Here is a 20,881-nt window from a genome sequence, read left to right on the forward strand (position 1 = left end):
CTATGTTTATTGGTATTTCTGGGTTGCTGATTTCTTCCACCTCCAAATCTGGCATATATTGGGCAAAAAGAAAACCCAGGGAACTCACTGCTCTGTCACTGTTTGGTCCTGAGGTCTCTAGTCAGTCTGCCTTCTCTCTACCTTTTAGAGTCTTCTTCTGTTCGTTTTATATATAGGGGTGGCTTTAGCAGGAGGAATGGGGAGAAGTGTGTCTACTCCATCTTGTTCAGAATCAGAAGTCCAGATTCATCTATTCTTGAACTTCACATAAATAGAATCTACTGTGTGTGCTCTTTTAAGTTTGGCTTCTCTTGCTTGGCATGATGTCTTTTCAAAAAAACTTTTATTGTGGTAAAAAAAAAAAAAAAAAAACCCACATAACATGAGACCTACCCTTCTAACAAAATCTTAAATGTACAGTATTAACTATAGGCCCGATGTCGTGCAACAGATCTCTAGAACTTTTTCATTTTGCAAAGATGAAGCTTTATAGCCATTGAATAGCAACTCCCCATTTCTTCCTCCCCTTGGCCCCTGGCAACCACCATTCTCCTTCCTGTTTCTATGGATTTGACTACTTTAGATACCTCAAATAAGTGGAATAATGCAGTATTTGTCCTTCTATGACTGGCTTATTGAAGTTATCATAATATCCTCAAGGTTCACCCATTTTGTGGCATGAGATAGGATTTCCTTTTTTAAGGCTAAATACTATTCCACTGTGTGTATATACCACATTTTCTTTATCCATTCATCCATTGATGGACATTTAGATTGTTTCCATATCTTGGCTATTGTGAGTAATGCTGTGATGAACGTAGCAGTACAAATTTGTCTTTGAGACTCTGATTTCAATTCTTTTGGATAAATACCCAGAAGTGGTATTGATGGATCATATGGTAGTTCTTTTTTTTTTTTTTTTTTTTTTTTAATGGAGTTTCGCTCTTGTTGCCCAAGCTGGAGTGCAATGACACAATCTCAGCTCACTGCAACCTCTACCTCCCTGGTTCAAGCAATTCACCTGCCTCAGCCTCCCAATTAGCTGGGATTACAGACATGTGCCACCATACCCGGCCATTTTTTTCTATTTTTAGTAGAGATGGGGTTTCACCATGTTGGCCAGGCTGGTCTTGAACTCCTGACCTCAGATGATCCACCACCTCGGCCTTCCAAAGTGCTGGGATTACACGTGTGAGCAACCATGCCTGGCAGTAGTTATTTTTTAAGTTTTCTTTATTTTTATTTTTATTTTTATTTTTATTTTTATTTTTAGTAGAGATGAGGTCTCATTATGTTGTCCAGGCTGATCTTGAACTCCTGAGCTCAAGCAATCCTCTTGCCTCTGCCATTCAAAATGCTGGGATTAGAGGCGTGAGTCACCATGCCCAGCCTATTTTTAATTTTTTGAAAAACCTTCATACTGTTTTTTATAGCAGCTGCACCATTACACATTCCTACCAACAATGCACAAGTATTCAAATTTATCCACATCCTTGCCAATACTTGTTATTTTATTATAATAACACTTTTAAAATAATGGCCATCCTGACAGGTATGAGGTGATATCTCATTGTGGTTTTGATTTGCCTTTCCACAACCATTAGTGATATTGAGCTTTTTTTTTTTTTGAATTTTTTTTTTTGAATTTTTTTTTTTGAGACAGAGTGTCGCTCTGTCGCCCAGGCTGGAGTGCAGTGGCGCGATCTCAGCTCACTGCAAGCTCCGCCTCCCGGGTTCACGCCATTCTCCTGCCTCAGCCTCCCGAGTAGCTGGGACCTGCCACCACGCCCGGCTAATTTTTGTACTTTAGTAGAGACGGGGTTTCACCGTGTTAGCCGGATGTTCTCCATCTCCTGACCTCGTGATCTGCCATACCTTGGCCTCCCAAAGTGCTGGGATTACAAGCGTGAGCTACCACGCCCGGCTGAGCTTTTTTTAATTTTTATTTATTTATTTTTTTTGAGACGGAGTCTCGCTCTGTCGCCCAGGCTGGAGTCCAGTGGCGCGATCTCGGCTCACTGCAAGCTCCGCCTCCCGGGTTCACGCCATTCTCCTGCCTCTGCCTCCCGAGTAGCTGGGACTACAGGCGCCCACCACCACGCCCGTTTGATTTTTTGTATTTTTAGTAGAGACGGGGTTTCACCATGTTAGCCAGGATGGTCTGGAACTCCTGACCTCGTGATCCGCCTCCCAAAGTGCTGGGATTACAGGCGTGAACCACTGCGCCCAGCCCCGGCTGAGCATTTTTAAATATACCAGTTGGTCATTTGTCTGCCTTCTTTGGAGAAATGTGTGTTAAAGCTCTTTGCTCATTTTTAAACTTTTTTAAGCTATCCAGTTATAGGAGTTTCTTATATATTTTGGATCCTAGTCCCTTGTTAGATATGTGGTTTGCAATTTTTTTTTCCCCATTCAGCAGGTTACATTTTCACTCTGCTTTTTCCTTTGCAGTGCTTAGGCTTTTTAGTTCGATGGGTAGTCCTATTTGTCTATTTTTGTTTTTGTTGCTTGTGCTTTTGGTGTCAGATCTAAGAAATCATTGCCAAGGTCAATGTCCTGAAATTTTTTCTTATGTTTTCTTCTAGGAATTTTATGGTTTCTGGTTTTATGTTTAAGTTTTTAATCTACTTCAAGCTGATTTTTGTCTATGGTGTAAGATAATGATTCAGTTTCATCCTTTTGCATGTAGAAAGCAGTTTTCCCATCACCATTTGTTGAAGAAGAACTGTCTTTCCTATCATTTCCCCACTGTGTATGCTTGGCACCCTCACTGAAGATCTGTTGACCATATATGTGTGGGTTTATTTCTGGGCTCTTCATTCTGTTCCATTGGTCTGTATGTCTATTTATTTATTTATTTATTTATTTATTTATTTATTTATTTATTGCTGGTGACCATAATATGCATATATGGCTGTCTTTATGACAGTACCATACTGTTTTAATTACTGTAGCTTAGTAATATGTGTTGAAATCAGGAAGTATGGGGCCTCCAGCTTTGTTCTGTTTTTTTGGCTATTTTGGGGGTCTTTGTGGTTCCTATGATTTTAGGATTTTTTTTTCTATTGCTATACAAATGCCATTAAGATTTTAAGAGGGATTACATTGAATCTGTAGATTGCTTGGGGTAGTATGGATATTTTAAGAATATTAAGGGCGGGCCGTGGTGGCTCACACCTGTAATCCCAGCACTTTGGGAGGCTGAGGCAGGTGGATCACGAGGTCAGGAGATTGAGACCATCCTGGCTAACATGGTGAAACCAGTGGTGGGTGCCTGTAGTCCCAGCTATTCAGGAGGCTGAGGCAGGAGAATGGCGGGAACCCAGGAGGCAGAGCTTGCAATGAGCCGAGATTGTGCCACTGCACTCCAACTGGGGTGACAGAGCAAGACTCCATCTCTAAAAAAAAAAAATAATAATAAGTAAAGAATATTAAGTCTTCCAATCCATGAACATGAGATGTTTTTGTTTATTTGTGTCTTCTTTAATTTCTTTCATCAATATTTTATAGTTTTCAGTTTACAAGTATTTCATCTCCTAGGTTAACTTTATTCCTAAGTATTTGATTCTTTTTGATGTTATTATAAATAGAATTGGTTTCTTAAATTTTTTTCAGAAATTCAGAAATTTTACAAAACTTTCAGAATTTGTCAGAAATTCTTTGTTATTAGTGTACAGAATCAGCATGATGTCTTGAGATTTATCCATGTGATTATGTGTAGTGGGATTTTTTTCATTGCTGTGTAGTATTTCACTATGTGAACAAACCACACAGTAGAATTTATACAGTGAAATCCCACACAGCAAACTACCTCAACTACATGCCGTAAACTGCACAATTTGTTTGTCAACCCCTCTGTGGGTGGGCATTTGGGCTGCTTCCAATTTGGAGATATTAAGAATGAAGCTTCTATGAACATTCTTGGACATGTGTTTTTATGGCTATTAGCACTAAATATTGCAAAAGCTTCTTAACTGGTCTCCTTGCCTCCGCTCTGGTCTCTTCTAATCACTTCTCCATGTAAAAACCACTGTGATCTTCTGAAAACATAATTTAGATCCCTTTCTACCCTTGCTCCAAAGTACCAATGGCTTCCCTTCATACTTAGAATAAAATTCAGAGTCCTCATCATGGCCTACAAGGCCCTCTGGGAGCCAGCCCCTGCCTGCCTCTTCTTTATCACTACCTCGTTTGCCACCTCTCTGTCTGGTTTGCTCTACCTACCATCCATTCATCCATCCTCCCACCCACCCATCCAACCATTCACCTGTGGGCTGCTTTCAATGTGCTCAGCTTACTCCCACCTCTAGGACATTTGCCCTTGCTGTTCCCTCTGCCAGAAATACTCTTCCTTCAAATCATCACATACCTCCCTTTCTCCCTTTATTTAGATCTCTGTTCAAATGTCATCTCTTCAAAGGGGGATTCTAAAATGTTCCTGCCTCATACTCTCTGTCTCTCTAACCCACGTTATTAATATTATTATTATTGTTATTATTATTTTGAGACAGAGTCTCGCTCTCACCCGAGTTGGAGTGCAGTGGTGTGATCTCGGCCCACTGCAACCTCTGCCTCCTGGGTTCAGGCAATTCTCCTGCCTCAGTCTCCCGAGTAGCTAGGACTACAGGTGCATGCCGCCACGCCTGGCTAATTTTTTGTATTTTAGTAGAGACATGGTTTCTCCGTGTTGCCCAGGCTGGTCGAGAACTCCTGAACTCAGGCAATCTGCCCGCCTCGGCCTCCCAAAATGTTGGGATTCCTGGCGTGAGCCATTGCACACAGCCCACATTATTTTTCTTGGTAGCACTGCTCACCATTTGAACATATTTATTTATGATGTGTCTCCCTTTGGCATGAAATCTCCCTGAGGTCATGGACGTCATCTGTTTATCTACCGTGCTCCACCCTAGAGCAGTGTTGCACATAGCTGCAGTCGGGAAATACTTGTTAAATGCACGAAGAAACTAGCATGGGATTTAGTCAGACACCTCAGTATTGACACCAGCCTCATCTTGCATCTGTGTGTTACAGTATGGGGCCAGCCCCTTAACCTAGGAGTCTCACACTCTAATCACCTGGGATCTTGTGAAAATGCAGATTCTGATGCGGGAAGTCTGGGGTGGGACCTGAAATGCCGCATTTCTGACCAGCTTCCAGGTGGTGCACAGGCCGCTGGGCCTTGGATAGCCAGGCCTTAACTGCCCGGAGCCTCAGTTTCCACACGTGTAAAATGGCTCATTGTGAAAAAACAGTGGATACGGTATAAAGCACCATGCACAGTGCCTAGATGTAGCAGGGACTCAGTGATTGTAATATTTGTTGCTCCTCCTCCGGGTGCCTGCCAGGGCCACTGGACATTTTCTCCCCTGATCTTCCCCCTCCCAAGTACCCACTCCACGTGCTCAGCCGCCCACACAGAATCCCACTAAAGCCTTTCCATTTTCTTTCTCTAGAGCTGGCCAGCCCTGCCTATTGTGGGCTGGGGTTGGGGAGGATTCTGGCATTTTGACAGTCATGGGAATATTATGCAGATGAGATGCAAAGCAGCAGCTAATGAGCACTGATTGCATTTTCCCTGGCTCTGGGGAACACGTGGGATAACTGTGCGGAGCTGGGGAGAGGGGGCCATGAATGCTTTTGGGGAGCTGGATAAGGAGGCAAGGAGGGGGTTGACAGAAGGAGTAGGCATCTCCCACGGGCATGAGGGCCGCTGCCTTGTGGTGTGGGCCAGACACCCTCCTCTGATCTCGCCCGTGGGACAGGAACATGGCTAAGGTTCAGGAACAGGAGCTGAGGTTGGGCATGGAGTGTGTGTGTGCGTGTACGTGTGTGTGTATGCATACGTGTGTGTGTGTGTGTATACATAATGTAGGGGGTGTCCCTGGGCCAGTGTGGGACCTGCAAGTGGGAGAGTAGAGGGCCTTCATTCCCAGCAGCAGATGGGGCCAGATTAGGCTGCCAGTGGGGGTGGGGTGGGGGTGGATCCTCTCTGGGCTGGGGAAGGAGGGGGAGACTGAAGGGGTCAGCTTCTTCCACAGGGCCTGTCTGGAATCCGTGAGTGTGGGAGGACAGGACGTGGGGTCTGCTAGGCAGCAGATGGGGCCGGATCAGGCTGACGGAGGGGTGGGTGGGAGGGCAGCTGTCTTTGGTATCCTTGGATGGAGCCCGGCTCTTTAGGAGAAAGATGATCCAGGGCTGGGGGCCGGCAGGTGGGCAGGGGGCTCTGCTTACAGCACCTGGGAACTCAATCTCCCTATCCCCCAGCTGAAGCCTCCTCACTCTCTAGGAAGCCTCTGCTCTTGGGCACTGGGAGTCCCCACCCTCCTGGCCTAGGCCTTGACCTGAACTCTCTGCCAAGGACCTCCCGGCCTGGGGATGGCTGACATCAGACTTCTGGCCCAAGGAAGGCAAGGCTGGAAGTCACTTCTGAGGTTGATTGTGGAGTCCTTGTGCCCACTACTTGATTGGGACTTCAAGTACTTACGATCTCATCCTACCTTTGATCTAAGGATAGAAGCGAACTTGGCTATGAAACTTTTAGAAACTGAGTGGCTGGTGCCGTGTTTCCCAATCAGATCTTTCTTTTTTTTTTTTTTTTGAGACGGAGTCTCGCTCTGTCACCCAGGCTGGAGTGCAGTGGCTGGATCTCAGCTCACTGCAAGTCCCGCCTCCCGGGTTTAAGCCATTCTCCTGCCTCAGCCTCCCCAGTAGCTGGGACTACAGGCGCCCGCCTCCTCGCCCGGCTAATTTTTTGTATTTTTTAGTAGAGACGGGGTTTCACCGTGTTAGCCAGGATGGTCTCGATCTCCTGACCTCGTGATCCGCCCGTCTCAGCCTCCCAAAGTGCTGGGATTACAGGCTTGAGCCACCGCGCCCGGCCTCAGACCTTTCTTAATGGAATCAACGTGAGGCACTGGAAAAGGCTTGGCAGGCCGAGGGCTCGAATCCCAGCCTAGCCACTGGCTGCCTTTGTCACTGTGGACAAACTGTTCCATCTCTCAGAGCCTATTTCCTAATCAGTCCAGTAGCCTCACCATGCAAGTCCCTGTGACAGTCAAAGACTGCAGGAGAGCCCCTGAGACAGGCCCAGGCTTTCCGGGAACCCACTAGCTCGTCATCTCCTCAAGGGCAGGGACTCTGTTTTGCTCACAGCTGTATCTCAGTGTCTAGAACCATCTCTGACACATGGTAGATGCCTAGTCAGTGTCTGTTGGATGGATGAAATGCCCCATTTCTCTATCCAGAGATGATTTTTCTCTTATCTCTTGACATCTCTAATACTGGGATGCATCATGCAATTATGTCTGAGTTTCACCAGCAGCAGCCTTGTGACTGAGAGGGGTCTTGGACATGATGAATACGGAGGAGCTATCATTATTATTAAAAGAGGGCCTTTCTCTTAATTTGTGGTGGCTTCTGGTTCCTTTCTGTTGTATCTGCCCTCTCTGGGGAGCGTGGGGTCCCTGAAAATTACCCGGTCACAGGGGTAATTACAACGGTCACAGGGGCTGCCGTGACCATTGCCTGAGGCTCTGCGGTGGTGCTGGACTGGGGACAGCACGTCCTGTGGGGCATGCTGTGTGTCCGGGGCCCCAGTCCCCACTCTGGTCTCCTGTCACCCACCACCCACACTGTCCCTCCTGGGGGGTGGCAGAAGTCTAGAAGCCTGTGTGAAGCCTGGAATTCTCTTCTTGGGGAGAGTCATTTTACTGTGCCCTGTCATAACTCCAAGTACCGATGCTAGAGGGGTGAGTAGAGATATGTGTGAGCCCCCTAGGCTGAGGGGGCTCAAGGGGGGATCTAGAGTGGATTTTCAGAATGAGAGTGAGGGAGGGTGGGCCCGGTCTCCACCCCCACTGCATTCCCCTTCAGCTGCAGAGCTGAGACACTGCTGAGATCAGATTAGTGCCTGATCCCCAGGTGGGTCGGAGCAGACAGGCAAATCCTCCCCTGGGAGGCCACTCATTATTCAGCCCCTTGATCCTGACACTTCTACTCCCATCACTGAACCCCGCCCATGAGGCTAGCATCAGGGCTTGTGTGTGCCACGGTGAGTTTGTGTAGGAAGGGTTTGTGTGTTACAGGTTCTGAATCCATGTAGATGTGTGTGCATGTGTCTTCAAGATGTGCATATGCTGATATTAGTGTCACAGTTACGTGTGTGTGCTATAGGTGCGTGTGTAGGAAGATACACAGACTTGTGGAAATGCATTGTGCAAATATATGTAATGGGTGTTTGTATCTGTAAGTGTGTCATTGGGGTGCACATGTCCTGGACACACATGAGTGTGTATGGGCCACCCCTGTGTGCGCTTGACTGGTGTGTGGCAGCCATGGCCTGTGGGAGAAGCGTCGGAACTGGCATCACAAGGTCTCAGTGCCGACAGCTAGCCCAGGAACCTTGGACACTCAAATTCTTTTACTGCTGTGGCCCTCAGCTTCCAATCTGTAAAATGGGTATGAAGTCTCATGGCACGAGGTTGTGCATGAGCGTCTCTCACACTCAGCCTGGCCTAGAAAAAACTCAAAATTTTGAGTTTTCATCAAATGAGAGAATAAATGATTAAACAAATAGAAATGCCTCACAGAGCAGCATGCGCTGAGATTTTAAGGACCCAAGCGAAGTGCATGGAAATGTGCAGCTGTCTGGAAGGACGGTTGGGAGGTGAGATCTTGGGGAGAAAGGGGAGAAAGGGGATGGAGCAGGGCTCCCCAGGCGAGGGCGGCGGCTGAGCCTGTGTACCCACCAGCCTGTCTGTGGCTGTGAAGTGTGTGCGTGTGTGCCCATGTCGATGCGGCGCCGTGCGGGAGGCGGGCGTCCCCTGCTGTACATGGGAGGGAGGCTGTCTGTGCAGAGCATTGCCCAGTTGCCATAGAAACGAGCAGAAGGAGGTGGGTGGCTGGAGAAGGAGGCGGGTCGGGAGGGGGGAGTGGGGAGGAGGCAGCGGTGGAGGGAGCTGGCTCCTGCAGTTCTGGCGCTGCTGCCTTCCTGAGTGAGCAGTGGAGGGAACCCTAGAGGACAGAGCCCCCAGCCCGGCGCCAGGCCCCCTCTCCGCCCGCCACCACGGAGGAGAAGGAGGACAGCCAGCCCCTCCGGCCCTGGCCTGGCCCAGCGGGGGCAGTAAGCTCCTACCTGCCCGCAGCTTGGTGCCCACACGGGCCCAGGTAGGCATTTCGATGGCTGGAAGAGCCTGTGTGGAGAGTGGGGAACGGGACTGCCCTGCCTTCCTACCGGCGGCACCTGGTAGGAGCCAAACAGGCCATCCGGAGGGGCTGGGCCAGGGACCTGCTGGGGAGTGGGCTGTGGGGTGCAGCCAGCATCCTGAGAGGTCTTGTCAGAACCTTGATCCTCCTCATCGGGGGAATGTCCCTGTTGCCTTTCCTCCTCTGTACCTCTTGTCTCCACCACCGCCACAGGTCCTGACTTTGCAGCCATGCCCCCTCCTTGGGGCAGCAGGCTGACGGAGGCTGGAGCCTCCAGGGACCCACAGTCTGAAGCTAGACAGGGTAGGCGGCAGAGGGCAGGGAGGAGTAAGGATGCCCTAGTCCCACTCAAGGCACTGCTAGGCTCTGGCTGTTTGGGATAAGCAGACTCACCTCCCACTATCTCCTGATGACGCCAGAGCCTCCCTGCTGGCCCTGGATGGTCTCAGGCACTGGGCTTAGAGCTCCCTGGTCAGGTCAGAGGCATCTACCTCCTGCCCCATCCTCAGGCCCTTGCCCTTCCTCGTTCTCCCTGGAGACTTAGTGAACTCTCCCCAACCCTTGATCTCCCAAAGAACCCCCGTGCCCATCCCCAGCAAGCCCAGGGCCTCCAAGTTGGGGCACCAGGGAGCAGGCCTCTGATGGGGTGAGAGTGCCTGTGGCCCTCCCTCCTGCGCTCTCCGTCCCTCTGCTGCAGTGATCCTGGGGACAGACTCCTGCTGCTGGGGGAGTTCTCCGGCACTGCCACTGCGGAGGAGCCTCTGCCGGCTGCTCAGGACGGGGCAGGGTGGGGTGCAGGGGAGGAGCTGGGCCCTCTGTCCCAACTCTGGGCAGGGAGGGGACAGGAGGGGGCCCACAGGAGTGCATGGGTGGGGCACACCTGGTCCAGGTTTGCCCTGGTTGGAGCTGAGCCTCCTTGGGTGGCATAGGGAGGAGATGCTAGCCTGAGAGGGGGCAGAAGGTTGATGTGTGCAACTATGGGCGTGCTTAAGGTCCTGCCCTTCTCCACCTGCTTTCTCTGCCGCATCCCCTGAGAGCCCAGCTGGGTCTTTTGCTGGACCACAGTGTGGGGTGACACCTTCCCCTGGCACTCGGGTCAGAGGGCCTGGTGCAGGGGCTGAGGAGGGGGTCGCATGATGGGGAAGGGAATACACGCTGGGAAGCTGGTGTGGCTCTGCTCACTTCTGCAAACGTTAGATGCACATCCACAGAGTGCTGGACTCGGGGGCTCCCACTTTGGGATCCAGGGCCTAGGAGGGAGAAGGGCAGGTCTGGGGTTGGCAGAAATGGGATGCAGATTCGCCCGTGCGCACTGACACTGCCTGCCCCTGCTCCTCCGAACCCTGCACTCTCCTCCTCCCCGACCAGGGTGGGAGCTGGTATCTGCCCTGCCTCACCTCCTGTAGCAGGGCCTGCTGGCCTCAGTTGCCTGTCAGCAGCCGCCCCCACCTCCATGGAGCAGGGGCTGGTGAGGCCTGGAGGGCGGGTTCTTCGGGTGAGAGCTGAAGGAGTGTCTGTCCACTCAGCAGGCCCTCCAGGCCTGGCCCCGACCTCCCGCCCCTGGCCTGCCTCCTCTGGGCCCAGACCCCTCCCTGTCAGGTTGCTGCTTCACAGGTCGGCTTGGGGCTGCCTGTGCTTGCTCTGTCGTTCTGCCACATTCTTGCCACCAGATTCTGGGGCAGTGAGTCCACCAGGATGGGCTTCTGGGACACATTTCCCTGCCCCACTTCATTGCACACAACGCACCCACAGCCCAGGGCACCCACCTGGAAGCCGGATTGAGACTTGACCTCCCCTGGCAGGCCTTCTCATGTGAAAGGGAGCTTGAGGGAGGCCCCAGGAGCACTGAGAGGCCTAGAGCTCAGCAGGGGCTGGGGCCTGAGACACAGGAACAATCTGGCTCCTGGCTGGTCCCTCCTCACTGCCCTTGAGCCCCATGCAGGAGCTGGCAAGGGTGAGGAGGTATCTCCAGCTGGCTGTCCATGGGCATCTCAGGGCTCCAGAACTGAGCTCCCATCCCCTCCAACACCGTTCCTCCCTCAGTATCCCCAGCTCAGCAAACAGCAGCTCTGTCTGCCAGCTGGTCCGGCAGGAGCCATCCTTGACTTCTCATCTCACCGTCACATCCAAAACCATCGGCAGATCCTGTTGGCTGGAATGCCACAGCACTTCCAGACTCCAGCCTCTTCCCACTCCTTCTAACATTACCTCCTTATTCTGAGCCCCCATCTTCCCTCACCTGGGGGACTGCAGCCACCTCCTAGAGCTTCCCTGCCCACGCTGCCCCACCGTGGTTTGCTCTTCCCCCAGCAGCCATAGATCCTTTAAAACAGAAGCCAGATCACATCCCACCTCTTCCCAAACCCTGCAGTGGCTCCCATCTCACTCTGCTAAAGGCCTCCTTCTGACCTACAAGGCCCTCCCCAGTCCCCTCCCTCAACCTCTTCAGCCTCACCCCTTCCCTTCCCTCATCTGCGCAGGCCACATGACCCCCTTGCTCCTCAACCCTGGCAGCCGGCTTCTGCCCCAGGGCCTTTGCACGGGCTGTTCAGGCTGCCTGAGTGCTCTGCCTGGCTCTCTCCCCACCTCCCTCAGGCCTTTGCTTCAAGGCCACCTGCTCAGAATGACCTTCTGTGACCATCCTGCAAACAAAAGCACCACTCCTCTCCCCCATCTTCCCTCCCTGTCCCCTCCCCTGCCTTGCTTTCCTTCACAGCCTGTCACCTTCTAACATCCTTGATTACCACTTATCTATCTCGTTTCTTGCCTGCTCAGCCCCTCTATAATGTCAGCCCCACAAGGGAGGGGGTTTTCTGTCTTACTCACTGCTATAGCCCAGCTCCGCACTCTGAGAATCAGGGCTGCAGTGTAAAGCCAGGAGTGTCTCCCTTGGGGGCTGGCTCAGCATCTGTGCTGTCGTGGGGGCCTATGATTCCGTCCTCACAGGGGAAGATGATGCCTGCCTACCTGGGCCATTGCCTCAGGGACATTGGGTCAGACAGGACGCTGGGCCTGCCCTGGGTCCGCACGTCTTCCTTTTTTCCACTCCAGCTGTGGCCACAGCAGCTCTGCCAGGCCAGGCCCGGGAAGAGAGCGAGCCGCAAGCATCCCAACGCAAGCCACTGAAGCGGGAGGGCCACGGCCGCTTCTTCCTGGTCGGAACTCATCCCTGTGTTCCCTGTGTTGCAAAAACGTGCTGCGCTCCCACCAGGAGTGCTGCCCACAGAGGGGGCGGCATGGCCCCTGCTCTCTAGGCAGCCACAGAGGCAGTGGGCTCAGGACAGACAGACACACCCCTGCAGAGCGGCCAAGTGTGTGCTGACTGGTCTTGAGAAAAGAGATGTCCCAGAGCAGACAGGAGGGGGCCCTGCCTTCCCAACAAGCTCCTGCCCCTGCCTCCCCATCTGTGGGCATCTCACTTTGGGCTTCCCCAGAAGCCAACCCCAAGACAAGGATATGATTCATTTAGGAGGTGGCCCACAGAAACACTGAGGGTGGGGAAATGAGATAGGGAAATAGGCGGCCAAAACAGGGTGCTTTACCAAGCAAGTTACCACTGCAGGTAATTCAGCCCACTCCAGTTGGGGAGCTCTGGGAGACATTTTGAACACACCTTTGACTCAGTCCAGGAGGGCAGGGGAGCTGGGGTATGTATACACCACCTTCCAGCGGCTCTCCACTACCCTTTGCCCTGTCCCTCACGCTGGCTGAGTTTTCTCTGAACTGTTGTCACCACCTAATGTGGTGATATTTATTATACTTGCTTCTTGGCTTTTTGCCTGTGCTGGAGTGTAAGCTCCATGAGGGAAGGGCTGGTCTTATTCCCTGATGAACCTGCCCCACCTGAAACAGGCTTAGAGGCCCTCTAAAGATGTGGGCTGTGCAAAATGGTGTCTTGTCTACTTGACTTGAAAGCAGGGGAGGGATGTGAGCTTTTTGGGGTGATTTTCGGGAGGAGAGAGAGAGGGTCTGGGCTCTTAAGAGGGTGGCCAGAGGAGGAAGGGAGAGCACAGGGATGGTGAAGGGTGAAAGATCAGACCAGGAGTGGGCTAGGGAGGAGGAAGGGCCAGCCACAGAGGCTGGGGTGCCTGAGGCTGTGTCTGAGGCTTACCTGTTCTCACAGGTGGACCACCAAGGGGTACCTTGGGTCCCTTCCTAGCTGGGATGAACCCACCTGGTCCCCTCTGCCCTGGGCCTCTCTGGAGCCCTCCAAACTTGAGTAAGGTTTGAGCTCTGCCTCCCTGAGTCTCCCTATTTGTGTTTCCATCCTCCTCCTTCCTCCTCACCTTGGGATCATCATTTGTAATGAGCAGGCCCTTTGGGGACTGCCTGGAACACCCCAGGTTAGAAGGGATGGCGGTCCAGGGGACTGGTTTTCAGACCCAAAGAGAAAGCAAGAGGAAGCCAGGCCTAAGATCTCCCTTTCATGGGGGACCTGGAGATCTGAAGGTCCCAGGTGAGGCCCAACAGTTCTGGAAGGACTCTGGGGGTGTTAGCTGAGGAGGGGAGAAGGGGAGCCAGGTGATCCAGAGAGATGAGGCTCCTGTCAATGAAGACTCTGTACCTGTTAATACCTATAATACCGCAGGTGAACTCTGGACCTTATGTGCACTCATTTCCTCCTACACCAATCCCACGGGGTAGGTGCTATCATCACCTCCATTTTGCAGATGAGGAAACTGAGGCACAGAGAGTTTAACTAACTTGCCAAGGTCAGTGGCAGAGCTGGGATTTGAACCTCATCTCCAGACAGTCTGTCTGGCCCCTTGGTGCTGTTAGCTATTGTGCTAATCGACTTTTTGGGACAGCAGGTTGCCACTCCTGAACCAGCAAGACTGTTTAGGGCAGAACATGCCTAAGAATGGCACCACAGGGTTGGTGTCAGATGAGGGGAGGGGTAGGCGAGGGCTGGGGTATTTGGGGAAGGCTTCTTGGAGGGACAGGGACTGAGCTGGCCCTTGAAGGGAAGCAGGCTTTTTCTGGGGGAGGGGTGAGTGACAGGAGGGAGGATGGCATACGCCCTAGGCTGGGTTATGGGGAGACATGAGAAAGGGGCAGAGGCTCTAGTGGATGCAGTGCATCTCAGCTGACTTGAATCCTCCCCACTGCATTCGGAGCCCCAGCTCCCAGAGATGGTTCAGAGGCGCTGTGTGGCCCAGGCCGAGTGCTGTGAGCCTGTCGGTCTATCTCTGGGTGAGGCGAGGGGTGGGTTGCGGGGGCGCTGCTGGGAATGTCTGTGGGACCTGAGACCCTGGGGGAGAGGCAGGCAGCTCTGGTTTCTCCATGGCCCTGTCCCTGAGTTGAGCCTGTTCCGGGCAGGGGAGAAGGCCTTAGGCCAGGAGGGCTGGAGTGACACCCACAGAGAGCTGGGAGCAGGGGCAGGGGAAGGACCACCCCTAGGTCTGAGTCTGGCTCTGCCTCCTCCCTGCTGTGTGACCTTGGACAAGTTATCTAACTTCTCTGAGACTCAGGTACTCGTCTGTAGACTAGGGAAGGCAACAGCCATCTCAGTGGGCTGTGAGGTTTGGAGATAAAGCGTGTGAGGAGGTGCTCACAATGGCACACAGTAGGCACTCAAAATTGCTGTGTCATTGATGCTGCCTGCGTGCTGCAGCAAGCCTGAGGACGGAGGGCGCCATGCTGAGGGCAGGATGGTCCTGGGACCACAGGGAAGAGGAGACCCTGGAACTGGACCCTGAGGGCTGGCCAAGAGGAGGGAAGGGATCTCCAGGAGAAGCCCGGCCTGGAGACAGAGGGTGGGTGGGACTTGGGACCTCCTCCTGGCTCCTGGCTCTGGTTGTGTCATCATCATCATTGCCAACATTGGCTGGGTGCCCACTGTGTGCAGGTAGCTGTGTCTGGCTCTGGGATAAAAAATTCATCATTTCTGCGGTTTATTAAGTCAATGTTCAGAAGGTCCTTGGCATTTATTCATTCATTCATTCAACAAAAGTGCACTGCGCACGTACTATGTGGCCAGCACTGCACTGGATGCTGGGAATACGGCAGAGAACCAGACAGATAAACACCGCTGACCGGACTGAGTGACATTCCTGTGGGAAGGAGGACACACAACGTGATGAATGCCGTGCTGTGGATGGCGTGTCTGGTGGTGACGAGGGCTGTGGAGAATAATATAGCAAGGACAGGGAGGAGGTGGAGGCTCAGGACCTGCCGGTGTCTGGGAGCAACTGGGTGACTCCCAGGCCTGTGGTTGGTGACCACTGAGGTAGGAATCCAAACAGCGCCTTGGTCCACACCAGGCCTGGCCTCTCCAGGCTCATGCTCTTAATTCCTCTCTCCCTTCCTCAAGCCAGGAGTAGGTGGAACACAGCTGAGGGCCCTGCCTTCCAGGTTCTCCTAGAGGCAGCTGTCAGGAGATGCCTGGGCCTGAGGAGAGACGCTTTTCACCCCGGGGCTCCTTTGTCACTGAGGCCTCCATTACAGACTTGGCCCACATCTCACTGGTAGTAGTTGGGGTTGCTGGCTCCAGAGCCCTGCACCCCCCCATTCTGCACTTCACAGGCTGCATCATCCTCATGGACAAGAAAGGCAAGACCCTTCCTGGCTCCACAGAAAGAGAGGGCTGCCCCTGAGATGGAGCGTTGCCCCCACTACAGGCAACGGCAGTGGTGGATGCATAGTGAGCACCGACACTTGTGGAAAGCTCACCGTGTGTCAGGTGCGGTCCGGTGGCCCAAGGTCTAGTGCTCCGTTTAATCCTTGCAACAGCCCATTTTACCAATGAGGGCGCCGAGGCCTGGGAAGAGGAAGAGATCCACACACAGTCTCACAGCCCATACATGAGACAGCCAGGGTTCGAATCCAGGTTATTTGGCTCCAGAGTCTGGGTTGTAATCCTACTTTGTGCTGCACAGGCCCCAGAGTCAGTCCTCACTCTGCCACCCTGTAGCCGTGTGATCTTGGTTTACCTCTCTGAGTGTTGGTCTCCGCAAGAAGAAAAAGAGGAAGCCCCTCCCTGTGAGGACTGCTGCGAGAATGAATGAGGTGCTGGTGCGAGGGCCTGTCCTGAGGAAGTGCTCAGTAAGCCTTGCTTCTGCTCTCCCTCAGGGCTCCCGGGGAATGAGGCTCAGCAGGGGCCATGCAGCAGGGGCTTTGGCTGGAGTGAGGATTGAATCCCAGCTCCGCTGTTTACTGTCTCAAAGGCCAAGGCACTATTTTAATCACTCCGTGCCTCAGTTTCCCCATCTGTAAATGAAAGTAAGGCACACATAAAGCATCTAGAGCAGTACCTAGCACACAGTAGGCACTCGGTAAATGCTAGCTAGTGATAGCCAATGTTAATGTCAACACCTCTCTATGTAATGATAGTATGGTGGTCAGGAGTGTGCGCTCTGGATCTGGTCACTGGGCTCAAATCCCAGTTGCACCTTTCCCTAGCTGTGTGTATTAGGCTCCCCAGAGAGACAGAACCAATTGGATAGATGGGTGGATGGATGGATGGATGATAGATTGATAGGTAGGTAGAAAAGGATGGATGAGAAGGGATTTGTTAGGGGAGCTGACTCACATGATTGTGAAGAAGTCCCATGTTACGCCATCTGTGAGCTGCTGAGCCAGGTGAGCCAGTACCATGGCTCCAAGTCCAAAGGCCTGAGAACCAGGGGCCCAGTGGGGTAACTCTCAATCTGCAGCCAAAGGCCTGAGGACCTCAGGGGCTGCTCATGCAAAGTCCCTGAGTCCAAAGGCCACAGAACCTGGAGATCTGATGTCCAGGGGCAGGAGGAGCATGTCAGCTCCAGAAGAGAGTCAGAACTCACCTTTCCTCTGCCTCTTCCTTCTCTCTGGGCCCTCAGCCAATTGGGTGGTGCCCGCCCACACTGCATGAGGGCAGATCTTTCTTCCTCAGTCCACTGATTGCAATGCCAGCCTCTTTCCGAAACACCCTCACAGGCATACCCAGAAATAATGCTTCACCAGCTCTCCAGGTATCCCCTAATCCCATCAAGCTGACCCCTGAAATTAATCATCACACTTAGCAACCTCTGGCAGGTTACTTCGCTGCTCAGTGTAACAGCAGTTCCCATGTCACATGGCCGTTGTCTATTCATTGAGCTCCCACATGCAGTGCTGTGCACCGTGTGTGGGACATTCGGCCCTCACTGCCTGCTGGCCACTGTCATTGCTGTGACAACCTTAAATCATAAGATCACACAGGGATGGATGCTGTGATGCCCTGGGCTCACTTCTCCCCTTGGTACCTGGACAAGCTCTGTCCCTGTTACATCCCTGAGTCCCTGGATTCTCAGCTACAGTGTGGGGTGACAGCAGAATCTGCCTGGTCAGATTGTGGTGAGGATTAGAGGAGGTAGATTCGACATGTGAATGGTACGTGCCCAATCAATGCCACCTGTCATTTATTGAGACACTAAAGGGTCTTCAGGGCTGAGTTAGCCTCATAGCCACTGGTGAGAGAAGGCAGATGGGCTTCGTGCCCCTTTGAAAGGTTGAGGAAGGTTAAGAGCATGTCGAGTTTGCCCACAGGGAGTGCCAGGTGCCAGCCACATCCCTTTCTGACGGTGAGAGATGCAGCCTTTTTAGTGACAGCAGGTACCGACTGCCCTTCAAGAAGGACATGGCATTTGTCCCTAGTTGAGCCTTCTGCCTGCCCCCAGGGTGGGGGTGTGAGGCTAGTTTGGAAGAGGCAGAGGCGGGGTGGGAACGTGTGTCTAGCCACATGATAGGGGGGTTCACACACTGTCTCCTGGCTCTTGTTCCTGAGCCCACCCCTGTGTGGGTCAGAACTGAGGCTGGAGTTGGGAGGGCCTGGAGTCTGCCATGGGCTGGACACTAACCACTTCATCTAATCCTTAAGTCAGTCATATCAACCTCATTTCCCAGCAAGGCCCAGAAAGGTCTGCGAATTGCCCATGGCCACACAGCAGGTTGGTAGCAGAGCAGGGACCCCGAGGTTGGAGCTGTTCCACTACGCATGCTCCCTCAGCTGGAAGCTGGAGAGACGCATTACCTGCCAACACGAAGGGTGGACCCCAGCAAGTTCCAAGAGCCCTGGGCCGGGCCTTTTCTGGACGAGGTGGAGAGTGGTCTCAGCCGTTGGGCATTTTGGCCTGACATACCAGGTCTCAGCTGCACTGTCCCTTCCCTCCATGCTGACAGTACCCTCCATCCTGGTTCCCAGCTCCCTCAGCTCTCCCCCAACACAGGCCGGAGGGTTTCAAAAATATACACATGAGGCACATTAAAAAATTCATGCACATGAGGCAAAATTAAAAGGGCACGAAAGGACCTACAGAGAAAAGTCTCCCTTCCCCTGCGTACCCTGGCCACCCCATTCCCTGATGGTCGCCATCACCAGTTTCTCTTGTGGTCCTCCCAAAACACTCCCTACCTATGTATTTTCCCCAGCCACACGGGTCAACACCTTGCTCTTTTTGCTTTAGTGATGTGGTCTGGGGAAGGTTCCATTCAGGAACAGAGCTTCCAAGACAGCCCTGCACCATAACTTACTGAGCCGGCCTCTGTGGACGGGTATTTGGGCTGTTTCTAGCCTTTTGCGTTTACAAGCAGTACCGTAGTAAATAATCTTGTGCATCATCTGGCTGGCTGACTGGAAGTAAACTCCTAGAAGTGGTGTTGCTGGGTGAAGGGTATGTACCCCATAATTGTATCAATGACAATTGTATGGTATTAAGTTACTTTCCCATTACCGTGGGTGAGAGACAAATGGCTCAGGTTCTACCTTTGCTCCCACAAGGGAATGCCTGTACCCTCCACCCAACTCCTGCCCACCCCCCACCAGCCCCCTGGCAGCTATGCATTACCAGGGGTCGGGGCAGAGTTCTGTGTGACATTAAGGGTTCTAGAAGGGACTGTGGCTCCAGGGATACCTAGCTCACCTGGCTATGCTTCCTTAAACATCCCTGCTTTTTACTTCTCTGTATCTAAATTTAAAATGTTCCTTATGAAGCAAGTACTGCTTTATAAGTGAAAAGTGCCAAGTTAAGAAAAGAAAAATTCAGACTCATTTCTTTGTCCCTTGATGAAATCCAGCCGCCCTCCCTCTCACCCACCCCCACTGTGCGCGAGTTTATGGGAAAGTCTGTCTGTGGTTCTTCTAAAAGGGAGGGAACAAAATATGTTTAGATGCCTGAGGGGTGCAAGAGGCAATACGGGGTTATTACTGGGAAAGAGCCCCAGGCCCTGGACAGATGGGGAACCCTAGGGGAAGGGACATCCTCAGCCAACCATTCTTACATGTTATTGCCCCTGCCCTGAGCCTGAGAGCCAGCTGCTGGTAAGGGCTGGGGGTTCCCTGGACCCCCAGGTTGGGCTGAATCTTGCAGAGGCCAGCCCTCCCTAAGCATCCACACTATCAGGGTTCATAGTCCTGGGACTGCAGTGCAGAAGCAAGAAGGTGTCCCCTGGTGCCTGGATCCAGCTAGAGGCTGGCAGCTCATAGCTGGGCCAGGCCCAGCCTGGACTCTGCTGCCTCTTTGAAAACCAGGCCCCTGGCCCTCTGAGTCCTGGCTCCTGACTACTGAGCCATTCTTGCCTGGGGTAACAGCGAGGGCTGGCTGGGGGAGGGGAGGAGGGGAGTACCCACCTCGGCCCTGGGGCAGCGCACGGCCTAGATTGGATAACCGTGATGCCTGCTGACAGATCCAGGGCAGACACAGCCACCCCAGATGCTCCCATAGATCTCGGTGGTGTGACCTGTGAGATCTCGGTGGTGTGACCTGTGGGCCAGGACGCCACACATTGGGATTCCCAGGAGATTTGTAAGGAGCTAATGGGGGCTGCCGAGGTTGGCAGCAAGGGCAGCCAGAAGGGCATTTACAGGGTCCCGGGGCTCAGATAACTGAGGAGGCGCTGAGCCTGGGCTCCAACAGTTCAGGAGACAGAACCAGCTCTGGGGGCTGGGCTGCGGCTGGCTTCTGAGTGGCAGTGCTCATACTGGAGCTAGAGTATGGATTCGAGGGAGGGGGAAGGAGGAGGGATGGGGAGTTGGGCATGAGGGTGCTACAGGGCGACTCTTGGGGTTACCCTAGGTCTGGTGAGCTAGTTTCTGGACAGGAAGCTGACATCCTAATGCAAGCCTCCTCCCATGGAGCCCCCATCCCATCGGGTTGGGGACCCAGGACTGGAATGGGGTAAAGGGTGGAAGGCCCTTCTCTCATCTCCATGGATCTTTCTCCTGCCCTCCCAGTGCATGAGCAGCTGAGCCTGCTAACCGCAGCTCCGCACTTGTCCATCCCCCTGTGGCTACACCATGTCCGGCTCCTACGATGAGGCCTCACTGGCTCCAGAGGAGACCACCGACAGCTTCTGGGAGGTGAGGCTCTCATGATCTCCAGGTTCTGGGGACCAGACAGCCTGGCTGTTTGGAGGCCAGGCTCCCCTATTACTCACCCCATGACCTCAGGCCCCACTCCCCAGTCCCCCAGGCCCCTCCAAAGCCCTGGGTGTCCAACAGGCAGCGGTAGCCATGAAGTGGCCCAAGAGCACTGCCCACTGAGCCAGGAGCCCCTCTCTCCCCACAGCTGCCCCCAGAGAGAGCCTGTGGCATTTCACAATGTGGGAACAGGCCCTTTGTGACTCTGGCACTTCCATTAGGCAGGTACAGCACAGCCTTTCCCAGCTGTTCCTGTTTCCCTCGCTCGCCCCCCCCACCATGCTGAGGTGGGCAGGGGTGGAG

General features: G+C 53.1%; 1 protein-coding gene across 3 annotated transcripts in view; it reads left to right on the forward strand.

Annotated features, from left to right (window-relative positions):
- Positions 1–20,881, forward strand: part of PACSIN1 (protein kinase C and casein kinase substrate in neurons 1) — a 67,883-nt gene that overhangs the window by 38,481 nt on the left and 8,521 nt on the right. For 2 of the 3 annotated variants that reach the window (XM_073005927.1, XM_007972889.3), the window contains one exon: positions 20,393–20,518. In XM_073005927.1, the coding sequence (XP_072862028.1) occupies positions 20,456–20,518 (63 nt within the window). In that variant the 5' untranslated portion in view covers positions 20,393–20,455. Of the gene's footprint in view, positions 1–8,954; positions 9,166–20,392; positions 20,519–20,881 lie in introns of those variants that run through there. The other variant, XM_007972888.3, reaches the window with a different exon arrangement.

This window comes from Chlorocebus sabaeus, chromosome 17 (genome assembly GCF_047675955.1).
Source record: "Chlorocebus sabaeus isolate Y175 chromosome 17, mChlSab1.0.hap1, whole genome shotgun sequence".
In the NCBI taxonomy this organism is placed as follows: Eukaryota; Metazoa; Chordata; class Mammalia; order Primates; family Cercopithecidae; genus Chlorocebus; species Chlorocebus sabaeus.